Source organism: Schistocerca gregaria, chromosome 1, assembly GCF_023897955.1.
Source record: "Schistocerca gregaria isolate iqSchGreg1 chromosome 1, iqSchGreg1.2, whole genome shotgun sequence".
Lineage (NCBI taxonomy): Eukaryota > Metazoa > Arthropoda > Insecta > Orthoptera > Acrididae > Schistocerca > Schistocerca gregaria.
In genome coordinates, this window is record NC_064920.1 from 464,855,708 (window position 1) to 464,870,242 (window position 14,535).

Below are 14,535 nucleotides of genomic sequence, written 5' to 3' on the forward strand. Positions count from 1 at the left end.
CGAAGCTTTTGGCGAACATACTCTTGGGAAAACTCAGTGTTTCGAGTGGTTCAAAAAATTCAAAAGTGATCATTTTGACGTGAGAAACGACGAGCGTGGGAAACCACCGAAATAGTTCGAAGACAACGAATTGCAGACCTTATTGCATGAAGATGGTACTCAGACTCAACAGGAACTCGCGCAACAGTTGAATGTGACGCAGAAAGCCGTTCCTCTTCGGTTGAAAGCTATGGGAAAGGTGCAGAACGTGGGAAAATATGTTCCGCATGAATTGAGTGAAAGACAGCAAGCCAATTGAAAGACCACTTGCAAACTCCTTCTCGCTAGATACAAAAGAAGGTCGTTTCTCCATCGAATAGTGACAGGTGATGAAAAATGGATATATTTTGAAAATACTACGCGCCGTAAATCATGGATGAATCCAGGCAAACCATCGGCATCCACTGCAAGACCAAATCGCATTGGAGAGAAGACAATGCTCTGTGTTTGGTGCGATCAGAAGGGTGTCATCTATTATGTGCTCCAAAAACCTGGTTAAACCGTTAAAACCGATCGCTACCAGTAGCAAATGATCGATTTAAATCGATCATTACGTGAAAAACGACCGGAATATGGTTCTCCAGATTTGGCTCCGTCCAACTACCGTCTATTTGCATGACTGGGACACGCTCTCGCTAAAAATTGCTTCAATTCGTATGAAAATGTACGAAACTGGCTCGCTGACTGGTCCGCTTCAAAAGGAGAACCGTTGTTATGGCGTGGCATTCATAGCCTGCCGGAGAGTCGGGAGAAATGCATAAGTAGCAATGGAGATTATTCTGAATAAAATATTGTTTATTAATTTCAAACAACAGACTTGTGATGATTGCAACCAAATTCCGGTTTCATTCTTCTACATCTGGTATTCGTCGCTATGTTCACGCTACGATGGGAGCGGTGGCCAGCACAGAAGTTGACACCATCTGCGATAGCACTGCGTAATTACCGACCAATCAGAAGTCATCTGTGGGGTACATAAGGCCACGACAGCAGCAGTTTAGATAGTCGTTTGCTCCTGACGAAGACGATGGAAGTAAGTGTCGGAAGCTCGAGGTTTTACCCAGAACTGATGCGAAAAGAAGTCCAAGAATTCTGTAGACAGATTCTTTTATTACTGAAGTTAAGTCTGCGCTTAAAATTAAGAGTTGTGTCGTCAAATGAATGTGAATGTATGATCTTTCGAAATATTTTCTGAAGCTACCACAAACACGTTTAGAAACCAGTTAATGGCAAAGTAAAAACATGGAGACACAAGGAAATCTTGTATGAAGTTGTACTCTTCTGGAAATCTGCGTTTCAGAAGTGAATGCTTTCAGCTGTGGCGCAGCTGTGCTAGCGACAATCTGTCGCTGCAGATAGCCCGACTATCTCGCAAAACGTGAGAAAGTCAGTACTGGCAAGAGGAGATAGGTGCCTGCAGGCAGCGGGTGAGATTACTTCTACTTAGCCGTGTCCACGGGAGAGTGTCCTCATGGAACTACAAGAAGAGATATTTCCTTTTACTCAGCACACTGTTGTTGTTAGTGGATTTATTTTTTGCAATAAATTAGACGGAAAGGTAAAAGACAGACGTGATATGCTTGTCCACTAAAACGCAAATGGAGGAAAGCCTGTCAGTATCATGGGCATGAGACCATGTGATCGCAAGTGAACAGGATTATTCAGAAACTAACTGCTTTTATTACAGCGTATCACATCCAATTGGACCACGTGGGGCATGAAAACACAAGAAACCCTGTGGAATCTGATGCTGCCACACAGAGGAAACGGTGATGATAACTTTACCAGTTCATTTACAAACAGACCAATTTGGTGTTTCTTGACATCTTTGCAATCGATGGATGAAGACACAACAATGACGGGGACTATCAACATCACAGGTTTATCGGCCCGGTCACAAGCGGGGTAAGTGCGCCACGTGACCACCGGTCACGTAAGTCGGCTACTTGGGAAACTAACAATGGAAGGCCACGACGTTGAGATCACGGATTTACTTCAGACTCTGTACGCTTTTAGCGGATCATTAAAACAACATAATGTGCAAGTAGTAAGGTGCATTACTCTGGCAATTCTGAGGAAACGGCAACAGCAGTTTTACGCGTCTATTATGTCACAGATGTATTTGTCCGAAGATATCAATAGACGCAAGTCACTGTGGCCAAGCGAGTAGCGTTCGAGCTTTGCAAGAAGGTCGTGGAGGAGGTGACGGTTCTAATTCTGCTCCCGTTTACTTTTTAATCTATATTTCTTTCATCACTGGTCACATTATTTCATTTATATGACATCTGATACGTAATACAACGAAAAAAGCGCACGTGCATTTTGACGAAGTTGTAGTGAATTTCGTGAGTTATTTGACTGTTTGCTATTTGTAATTCAATTTACGACGACAAGCCGCGCTGGACTGGCCGAGCGGTCCAAGGCGTTGCAGTCATGGACTGTGCGGCTGGTCCCAGTCATGGACTGTGCGGCTGGACCCGGCGGAGGTTCGATTCCTCCCTCGGGCACGGTTGTATGTGTTTGTCCTTAGGATAATTTAGGTTAAGTAGTGTGTAAGCTTAGGGACTGATGACCTTAGCAGTTAAGTCCCATAAGCTTTCACACACATTTGAACGTTTTTACAAGGACAAGGGATAGCCGACCCAAGTGACCGAGCGGTTCTAGGCGCTACAGTCTGGAACCGCGCGACCACTACGGTCGCAGGTTCGAATCCTGCCTCGGGCATGGATGTGTGTGATGTCCTTAGGTTAGTTAGGTTTAAGTAGTTCTACGTTCTAGGGGACTGATGACCTCTGAAATTAAGTCCCATAGTGCTCAGAGCCATTTGAACCATCATTTGAACAAGGGATAGGCTTGGAAAGCCCAAGTGAATCTTCGATAAATAATTATGCGAATGACGACATTTACAATCAGAAGTTTAGTAAGTCAAATGTGTCGGACTACAAGAGTAATGTACAGTTACTCGTCGGATATTTTATCGACATCACACGTTGCAGGATGGTATTTGTCGTAGACATGGAAAACATAAATTAAAACTTCATGCAAATACTTTAAGCAAATAAATATTTTTTTCATTATATTATCTCTCAATTGACACAGAAATTAAATAATATGACCAGTGATGAAAAAATAGATTAATAACTTAGTGTGAATGGGAGACGAATCGTTGCCTCATACACATCCGTCTTCCGAAGCTCGACTCTTTGTCACCTGACCACAATGGACTCCAACGTCCGTCACCTACACACAGATACATAACGCACATAACAGACGCGTAAAACTTCTCATGCGATTTTCGCGGAATTGCCAGAGTAGTGCACATTACTATTTGCACGTTATGTTGTTTTAGTGGCCTACCAAAGGCGTACAAAGTTTGAAGTAAATACGTGATTCCACCGCCGTGTCCTCCCCTTGTAAGAAGGTGACTTTATAAACGGCTACCGAGCCGGCCGCACCTGAGTCAGCTGATGGCCGTCCGGCGAAGTTTTCTTCGTCGACGGCCTCATCGGTCGCTCCAGGTATGAGGACACGGCAATCGTCAGTAAACAAGAGAGGTTCTCCGATTAGAATGTAGCTATTGGCAAGGACTCTATGGAAGTGGAGCGTCTTCCCATCGACTCCAAGAGGAAAAGAGAAGTGGTCACAGTGAGCGATGCGCTGCTAGTCTATCGCAACAGCGAAGGATTCATGGTACTCCCAAGAAGAAAGAAATTAGCTTGACGAATGCTGAGGCAGCGCCTGCACCGCTGGTGTTAGAAACTGCGAATTCGTCCTCCGCACTCCGAGAAGACGACGCAACTGAAAAGGCCCGATAGCAATAACAGCAACAGCAGCCCCAAGAACAACCGCAGCAACAAGGCCAGAAGATACCTCCTACTGTGCTGCAAGACAAGGAGAATCATAGCACGCTAAAAACCCGACTAAGAAGAACCTTGACAAACTGCTTACTGACTTCTGTCGCGGGTTCTCGGCCGACGTTCATCTAAAGATTTTACTGACTTTTCGTCAGCGCGAGTGTCTGGCATTGTCAAAGCTTTTTCCTCCATAGCCGTGGTGAACCTTACTGTGTCTTTCACTGCCAAGCAGGCAGTACTTCCGCTGATTACGTCAAAGTCATTGACAAAGTTGGTGCTGAAAGCATGCCGTGTTATACGCTCCTGATGGTGAAGCCGAGTGAGTGACAACCGTCATCAAAGGCATCCGCAGAACCGTCCCTGACGACGATTTTGACGAGGAACCTCCAGAAGAAGGATATTCCGCTACGAAAATCGACTGGCTCATGATTCCAGGCACTGGGAAGACCTCCCCAAGGCAAGCAGTCATTCTTCCAGGCACAGACTCGCCCAATTTTCTGTATAGAGCGATTTTACCAGCTTGTCGTCAAAGTTGAGAATCTGCACTCCAGCTGAGATCCTCTTCAGTGCTATAATTTCCAGGAATGCTATCACGTTACGCGCCACTTATGAAGCAGCCACGTTGCGCCAGGTGTGGTCAGGGTCATGAAGGAGGTCCCTGTCCGCTAGAACGTGAGAAACCTGCAATCTGCTGCCTTTTCCAGGGCTGCCACCCCTTTAGCTACAGGGGCTGACTCAAGCACAAAATGCTCGGCGACGGCAAGCTGGCCTCCCGCCACTCCGTCCCCAGGGCACCACCCAGAAGACTTTGGCTGCTACGGCCAAAAATCGAAACTTTTATATGCTCCGCCGCGCCATCACCACGGCCATCAGCAGCCACAATCCACGCTTATGGAGCAACACTCGGCCTGAATTCGACTAGAACAATTTGTCTACAAGATTCGAGGAGCATCTACTACACTGCATGCATCGCAACTAGCCATGTGGAAATAAGGACTAGGAGAGCAGCCCTATGTTGTACCCCAATCCATGGGAGAACAAACAGAAGTCACTGTACTGGTACTTGCGCTTTGTCATGCTGTCGCTGACCTCAAGGGTGCCACTGCTACCGTGACTGTGCAAGAAGCTGTTAGAAGCTTGTTTGTTCTCGCCACTGGAACTACTCACACTGGACATACCCAGGCGTCTGCATTTTGACGACATGATCTTTGTGACTAGGAAAGACAATGGCTTATATCATCATATAAACGGATTCGAGCTCTTCCTGCGAGACATAAGACCCACATGCAGCCGACAGCAGCGCAGGCCATCATAGTGACCACGCTATCACGCTGACAGCCCTGCAGCCAGAGGTGGAACAGTTGTTTTCGTTAACAGCTCTCTCTGCCATTATGCAGCACCGTCGTCAATGTTCCGCATCATGGAATCCATTTGTGTCACAGAGGAAGTCAGGCATGGCATTGTCACTTTCACCGCCATTTACAGACCTCCTAAATGCCACCTGACTGAAGAGGATGCCTTCAGTCTCTTCCCAACTAGAAGAAAGTGCGTCATTGCCAGAGACTTTAACGCAAAGCATGTGGTGTGACACTCCAGGACAATCAACCGCAGTGCCAAAGCTTTGTGTCGAGCAACAGTTCATTCCAGGCTCTCGTGTTTGCTCCCAATGGGCCTACCAGCTACCCTGCCAATAAAACTTAGCCAGATGTCGTTGATGCACACATCGCCAAACGAATCCCAAGATTCATTGCAATGAAGCAGTTTGGGAGCTTCCCTTTGACCGTCTTCCAATAGTGTACTCCATGGATGGACGACTTACCCCCACCTCAGGCCGCCTTCACACTGCCAGAACTGACTGGAGAGAGTACTGCAGACAGCTGCACTGTTACATCGTCGAACATACGCTTGCTTCTGGCACCAATGCCGATGAGGCCCTCATCTGCATGACTACAGCCGTCACAGTCTTCTGGTTATCTCTAGGCCGACCCGGGGGACGACACCCAGGAATTAGAGGCTATCAGAGAACACAACGTCCGGCGAAACTTTCAAATCCCCACAGGAAAGCGCCTGGACCCGACCTCATCAGTGCACTGATGCCTAAGGCAATGCCCTACTTGTTGTCACTTACATATTTGCACATTTAATAGGACACTGACACAGAAGATGTTTCCCGTTTCCTGGAAGACGGCCATCGTCGTCGAAGTGTCCAAACTGGGGAAGAATTGTGCCGATCTTGCCAGCTTACAGTCCATTAACCTACTTTCTAATCTCAACAACGCCTCCGAACGGGAATTTTGCTGGCGCGGCTCTCTGTACATCTGCCCAGCGAAGCTGTGTTGACTACTGAGGAAGTTTGGATTTAGGGCAAGTCACTCTACACCTCTCCTGTTGTTTTGGGTTATTGAAAACGTTATCCAAGCCTTCGACAACATTGAGAGCTGAGACATGATGTCTCTCGCGCTTTTGATAGCGTTTGGCATCGGTGTGTGATCTATAAACTTTTTACGCAAGACCTGCCGACCTCATTGGTCTACCTCCTTGACAACTATTTTGAGGAACGCATGTGGATCGATGACGCCATATCAACGAGCGACCTGTTCTCGCCAGAGACCCGCAGGGTTCGGTGTACCCTGCATACACTGCAGACCTCCATTCGCCGCCTCGTGTCAGCCAATGCATATACGCTGGCACCAGCAACGAGAAGAGATTCAACGCTGTCCTCAAGATGCTTGCTGGACTTTCGAACGTGACTGATCGAATGTAATGCCTCCAAAAGCCAGGCCCCCCTCCTCAAAAACAGATGCTGTGTGACAGTCGATGTTACTCTCTTTGCTACACCCATCCTCTGGATGTCAACAGCAAAGTACTTGGAGATCACCCTCGACCATCAACTCATGAGGAAACATCGATGACACTTATAGAAAACCTCCTATCTTTCTGAGTGATCTCTATCCTCTGATTAACGAGAGGTCAACCGTCTCAGTCGAGTGTGGACTGAGGATCTTCCGAGAGACTGTGCGATACTTCATCGAACTGAGTACGACGTAGCCCCGCTAAGCTGACTCTGCCCAATTCATCGTCTCGCTCTGTTGTATTGCTACACGAGTGTTCGACTACAGCGATAGACTCGAAAAATTTACTGTGCTAGTCTGGCCTATGTAGTGTGAGACATCAACTTGCTAATATTACTATCGAGTGTACTGATTGGATCTTGCGATGGGCTCTCAAATTCTAAAATTCAAGTGTCAGTTCCATTTACTTTGTTTGTTTTATTGTGCATTAACGTTAGATGGCGATTAACCGCGGTCGGCAACGCCTATATAAAACAACTGTCTGGTGCAGTTGTTAGATCTGTTACTGCTGCTACAATGGCGGGTTATCAAGATTTAAGTGAGTTTGAATGTGATGTTGCAGTCGGCGCACGAGCGATGGGACATGGCATGTCCGATGAAGCGATGAAGTGGGGATCCTCCCGTACGACCATTTCACATGTGTACCGTAAACATCAGGAAGCCGAGAAAACATCATATCTCCAATATCTATGCGGCCGGAAAAAGATCCTGCAAGAACGGGACCAACGACGACTGAAGAAAATCGTTCAACGTCACAGAAATACAATCCTTCCGAAAATTGCTGCAGATTTCAATACTGGTCCATCAACAAGTGTCACCGTGCGAACCATTCAACGAAACATCACCGGTATGAGCTTCCGGAGCCCGGAGGCCCATTCCTGTACTCTTGATGACCGCACGACACAAAGCTTTATGCTTCGCGTGGGCCCGTCAACACCGATATTGGACTGTTGATGATTGGAAACATCTTGCCCTGTCGAACGAGTCTCGTTTCAAATTTCATCGAGCGGATGGACGTGTACGAGTAAGGAGACTGGAGACAACTTCATGAATGAACGGGCCCTGCCTGTCAGCAGGGGACTGTTGAAGCTGATGGAGGCCGGCCGGGGTGGCCGAGAGGTTCTAGGCTCTTCAGTCCGGAACCGCGAGACCGCTACTGTCGCAGGTTCGAATCCTGCCTCGGGCATGGATGTGTGTGATGTCCTAACGTTAGTTAGGTTTAAGTAGTTCTAAGTTGTAGGGGACTGCTGACCTCAGATGTTAAGTCCCATAGTGCTCATAGCCATTTGAACCATTTGAAGCTGATGGAGGCTGTGTAATGGTGTGAGGCATGTGCAGCTTGGGTGATATGGGACCCCTAATACTTTTAGATTCGACTGTGACACGTGACAGGTACGTAAGCATCCTGTCTGAGCATCTGCACCTACTCATGTCCATTGTGCATTCCGACAGACTTAGGCAATTCCAAGAGGGCAATGCGACATCCCACACGACCAGAATTGCTACAGAGTGGCTCCAGGAACACTGTTCTGCGTTTAAACACTTCCGCTGGCTACGAAACTCCTCAGACATGAACATTATTGCACATATCTGAGATGCATTTCAAGGTTCTGTTCAGAAGAGATGTGTATCCCCTCGACAGTTACGGATTTATGGACAGCTCTGAAGGATTCATGGTGTCAGTTCCCTCCATCCAGCACTAGTCGAGTCCATGACACGTAGTGTTGCGGCACTTCTGCGTACTGGCGGGGACACTACACGATATTAGGCAGGTGTACCAGTTTCTTTGTCTCTCCAGTGTATTTATATATTATACTTATGTTGTAACTGCGTGGCCCCTGTTTGTTGAATTTGGAAACACTTGCTGGCGCCAGACAGGGACGCCTATCACTGTGGTATATCATTGGGCAGATTTTGAGTGCGTTGACAGTACGCTGTTCGCAGTTCACCTTATCGCTTTTTTCATAATGTGTATGTTGGTACCAGTTGCACAACGAGCTACGGCAGATAGATACTAACTTGGTTGTTCAACAATGAAGCCGGTTATCTAACTGTTTCTTTGGAACGGGATCAAGACAAGTAAATTTACAGTAAACTATTACGAACCCGGTTTCTCCCTGACTATGTCGGGGCTTACGTTTAGCATGCACGTCATGCTGCCAGTAGTTATTTGACCAGAGGAGTTGCTAAAACGTATTTCATTGCAGTGGAGATACGGCTGCGGGCAGAGAGACGTGGTGCGGTGACGTGAGGTGGTACTCACAGGGTGCCGCCGGAGGGCTTCCTCTGGAGGCAGTGGGCGGCGGTGAGCACGTAGCGCGGGCTGACCAGCGCGCCGCCGCACAGGAACGCCAGCTCTCCTTCAGCTGGCAACACAGCACAACACAAACAGTGAGCCCACTGTCACTGCTGCCCGCAGCGAACAATACCGTTACCGGCAATGAAACGATCTGTAGTTGTCAAACTATAATTATAATTATAATAGTTAACAGAGGCTACTTGTGAGTGCGTGTTACAAGCGGAAATATTAATTACTTATGAACGTAAGGAAATAATATTCACAGTATAGATGATCAGAAATATCCAGACACTTATTAGTGGACATGAGTAAGGAGTGTTTTCACTCTTCGCTTTTATGACGGCTTGAGCCCTGCTGGGAACTCTTTCGTGAGTTTTATGAATCTCTGTGGAGGAATGGCAGTCGATTCTTCCTCAAGAGCTGAAACAGCAGAAGGTAAAGGTGTTTGACGCTGGGGCCTAGAGCAAAGTCGACACGCTAACTCATTCCAAAGGTGTTTTGTCATGTTCAAATTGGGACTCCAGGCATGCTAGTCCATTTCAGAACGTTACTTACACAAACCACTGCCTCGCAGACGCTGCTTCATGAGAGTAACCGTCATGCAGGTACAAACAATCATCGTCTCCGAACTGTTCCTGTACTGCACACAGAACACAGTACTGTAAAATGATTTCTTATCCTTCCGCCTTTAGCGCTTTGTTAAGCACAATAAGGAGATCATAACCTAACCACGAAAAAAATTAATAAAAACACCTCATCCGCACTGCAAAGTTGGCGCTACAAACTAATCGCCTCGTTTTACACTCCTGGAAATGGAAAAAAGAACACATTGACACCGGTGTGTCAGACCCACCATACTTGCTCCGGACACTGCGAGAGGGCTGTACAAGCAATGATCACACGCACGGCACAGCGGACACACCAGGAACCGCGGTGTTGGCCGTCGAATGGCGCTAGCTGCGCAGCATTTGTGCACCGCCGCCGTCAGTGTCAGCCAGTTTGCCGTGGCATACGGAGCTCCATCGCAGTATTTAACACTGGTACCATGCCGCGACAGCGTGGACGTGAACCGTATGTGCAGTTGACGGACTTTGAGCGATGGCGTATAGTGTGCATGCGGGAGGCCGGATGGACTTACCGCCGAATTGCTCAACACGTGGGGCGTGAGATCTCCACTGTACATCGATGTTGTCGCCAGTGCTCGGTGGAAGGTGCACGTGCCCGTCGACCTGGGCGACCTGGGATCGGACCGCAGCGACGCACGGATGCACGCCAAGACCGTAGGATCCTACGCAGTGCCGTAGGGGACCGCACCGCCACTTCCCAGCAAATTAGGGACACTGTTGCTCCTGGGGTATCGGCGAGGACCATTCGCAACCGTCTCCATGAAGCTGGGCTACGGTCCCGCACACCGTTAGGCCGTCTTCCGCTCACGCCCCAACATCGTGCAGCCCGCCTCCAGTGGTGTCGCGACAGGCGTGAATGGAGGGACGAATGGAGACGTGTCGTCTTCAGCGATAAGAGTCGCTTCTGCCTTGGTGCCAATGATGGTCGTATGCGTGTTTGGCGCCGTGCAGGTGATCGCCACAATCAGGACTGCATACGACCGAGGCACACAGGGCCAACACCCGGCATCATGGTGTGGGGAGCGATCTCCTACACTGGCCGTACACCTCTGGTGATCGTCGAGGGGACACTGAATAGTGCACGGTACATCCAAACCGTCATCGAACCCATTGTTCTACCATTCCTAGACCGGCAAGGGAACTTGCTGTTCCAACAGGACAATGCACGTCCGCATGTATCCCGTGCCACCCAACGTGCTCTAGAAGGTGTAAGTCAACTACCCTGGCCAGCAAGATCTCCGGATCTGTCCCCCATTGAGCATGTTTGGGACTGGATGAAGCGTGGTCTCACGCGGTCTGCACGTCCAGCACGAACGCTGGTCCAACTGAGGCGCCAGGTGGAAATGGCATGGCAATCCGTTCCATAGGACTACATCCAGCATCTCTACGATCGTCTCCATGGGAGAATAGCAGCCTGCATTGCTGCGAAAGGTGGATATACACTGTACTAGTGCCGACATTGTGCATGCTCTGTTGCCTGTGTCTATGTGCCTGTGGTTCTGTCAGTGTGATCATGTGATGTATCTGACCCCAGGAATGTGTCAATAAAGTTTCCCCTTCCTGGGACAATGAATTCACGGTGTTCTTATTTCAATTTCCAGGAGTGTATATTGACGGGTCCGCCTCTCCTGACATCTAGCGATCAGTTCCGCGCTACATTCTGGTGGCCGGATACTTTTGGTCAAATAGCGTAAATATAAATAAAATCGCACACAATGAATGTAAATAAGTTGCAAGAAAACAATAATAGCAGGCTGAAATAAATTCGACAGAAAAGTATTTCACGAAAGATTCCTTAAGACGGATAAATATAGGCGAAAAAAATCTTCCTCGGTGTCCGGACACTTCAAGCGGTTAAAACCTTCGGTCGACTGTATTCCAGTCGATTCGTACAAACAACATTTTCCTTTTATTAAAGTCAGCATAGTTGTACCTTAATCATATTAGTAATGCCTAACTGTAAAAGCAGCTACACAGTACGGAATTAAAGCGCGGAATACGCGGCTAGGACGCAAATTATATTAGGGAATATGACTACTACGAATGACTATCAAGACAGACAACGCTTAAAAGAAATTTTGTTTCATTCGTATATAGTATTATTTTAGTACTCCTAAACATACATATGCAATTAATGAAAAAATCACTGAAATAAGCCAGTTATTAAGAATATCTGTTTACGACCGTGTGAGAGTGTTCCCAGTCTGGGGATAATTACTCCATGAGGGGTAAAATGTAATTGTCTGGTAGGTAGCAACAAAAGGGTTCAATTGAGTTTCGGTTACGCAACTAAATTATTTTTAAAAATTATAGGTTCTTATAAATAATCTTCTGTTAGTAAAGATCGCGCAAATTATTTATAATCATTAGTGCAGTGCATTGGGGGAGCTGGCATTTGTACCCACGTGATTCTTGTGAAAAGGTTTCTGACGTGAATACGGCCGCAAGGCGGAAATTAATAGACTATGAATGCGGAGTGGTAATTGGAGGTAGACACATAGGACATACCATTTTAGAAAAAATAAGATGATCGTATGGCATTTATTGGCCGGGATATCCCCTTCGGGGTTCAGCCACCGTATTGCAAGTCTTTTTAGTTGACGCCAATTCGACGACTTGCACGTCAATGATTATGAGCTTTATTATGTAGGACACACAACACCCAGTCACCTGCCGGGACCGAACCCGGAACCCGTTGCATGATAGGTGGTAGCGCTACCGCTGCGCATTGCAGGCGGACACTAGCTTAGAAATCATTAGGGAATACAATATTCCGCGATCCACAGCGCCAAGAGAGTGCATAGAATACCACATTTCAGGCATTACCTCTTATCACTTTCAATGCAGTAGCCGACGGCCTTCACTTAGCGACTGAGAGCAGCGGCGTATGTGTAGAGTTGCCAGTGCTAACACACAAGAAACACTGCGTTAAATAACAGCAGAAACCAATGTGGGATCTACAACGAACATATCTGTTAAGACAGTGAGGATAAGTTTTGTGTAAACGTGCTATGGCAGCAGACGATCGACGCGGGTAGCACGACATCGCTTGCAGCGGCTGTCCTGGGTTCGTCGCCATGTCGGTCGGACCCTAGACGACTCGAGAACTGTAGCCCGATTTCAGACGGTAAGAGCTGATGGAGGGAGTACATGTGTGCCACAGACCCCACGAAGCCATGGGTTCAAGTTGTCAACAAGGCACTGTGCAATCTAATGGTGGATCCATAAGTGGCATAATGGTGTCGGCTGTGTTTACAAGGATTCGATTGGGTCCTCTAGATGGTCGGCCACTTGGAGACTATTTGCAGCCGTTCATGGACGATATGTTCCCAGACAACGAAGGAAGTTTTATGTTTTGTGGATGACAATACGTAACGTCAGTGGGCCACAATTGTTCGTGTATGGTTTGAAGAGCATCTTGGACAACTCGAGCGAAAGGTTTAGCCACCCAGTTTGCCCGACATGAATCCCACTAAACATTTATGGGAAAAATCGAGAGGTCGTTCGCGCACAAAAACCTCCTCCGGCAGTTCTTTCGCACTTATGGACAGTTATAAACGCTTATGGACTACTACAATGGCAGTATGGCTCAATACTTCTACAGGGGACTTTCAGCGGCTTCTTGAGTACGTGCCACGAAAAAAACATTCCAACTTTAAACACATGCAAAATCTCCAAGACTGGCGATCTTTTACAGAAGCTCGAAATTTAGTGCGGACTTCAATGCGAGAAGTATAATGACTTTCACAACGAAACTTTGTCTCGAAACCTGGCAGAAATCCAAAGAGATTCTAGTCGTACGTGAAGTATACCAGTGGTAAGAAACTTCAATGAATTCTCTCACGATATCAATGCAGATACCCTAGAAGACAATGCTACCAAAGCAGAGTTACTGAACACAGCATTCCGAAATGCCTTCACAAAAGAAGATGAAGTAAATATCCCAGAATTCAAATCAAGAACAGTTGCCAACATGAGTAAAACAGAAGTAGATATCCTTGGAGTAGTGAAGCAATTTAAATCACTTAACAAAAGCAAGACTGCTGGTCCACACTGTATACTAATTAGGTTCTTTTCACAGTATGCTGATGCAATAGCTCCATACTTAACAATCATATACAACTGTTCACTTGATGGAAGATGCGTACCCATAGACTGGAAAGTTTCACAGGTCACGTTACTGTTCAAGAAAGGTGTTAGGAGTAATCCACTAATTTACAGGCCCATATCATTAACGTCGATATGCAGCAGGATATTGGAACATATATTGTGTTCGAACATTACGAATTACTTCTAAAAAAACGGTCTATTGACAAACAGTCAACACAGATTTAGAAAACATCGTTCTTGTGAAACACAACTAGTTCTTTAGACACTTGAAGCGTTGAGTGCGACTGACAAGGGATTTCAAATGGATTCCGTATTTCTAGATTTCCAGACACTATACCACCGAAGCGAATTATAGTCAGATTGTGTACTTATGGAATATCGTCTCAGTTATGTGACTGGATTCGTTATTTCCTGTCAGGAAGGTCACAATTCGTAGTAACTGACCGAAAGTCATCAGCTAACACAGAAGTGATTTCTGGCATTCCCGAAGGTAGTGTTATAGGCCCTTTGCTATTCCTTATCTACACAAACGATTTGGGAGACAATCTGAGCAGCCATCTTAGGTTGTTTGCAGACGACGCTGTCGTTTATCGACTAATAAACTCATCAGAAGATCGAAACAACATGCAAAATGATTTAGAAACGGTATCAGTATTGTGCGAAAATTGGCAATTGACCCTAAATAACGAAAAGTGTGAGGCCATCCACATGAGTGTCGAAAGGAATCCGCCAAACTTCGGTTATTCGATAACTCA

At 46.8% G+C, this 14,535-nt stretch overlaps 1 protein-coding gene across 1 annotated transcript in view; it reads right to left on the minus strand.

Moving 5' to 3' along the window:
* Positions 1 to 14,535, minus strand: part of LOC126354211 (CLIP domain-containing serine protease HP8-like) — a 90,811-nt gene that overhangs the window by 37,717 nt on the left and 38,559 nt on the right. The window contains exon 5 of the mRNA XM_050003719.1: positions 9,009 to 9,111. Within this exon, the coding sequence (XP_049859676.1) occupies positions 9,009 to 9,111 (103 nt within the window). The remainder of the gene's footprint in view (positions 1 to 9,008; positions 9,112 to 14,535) is intronic.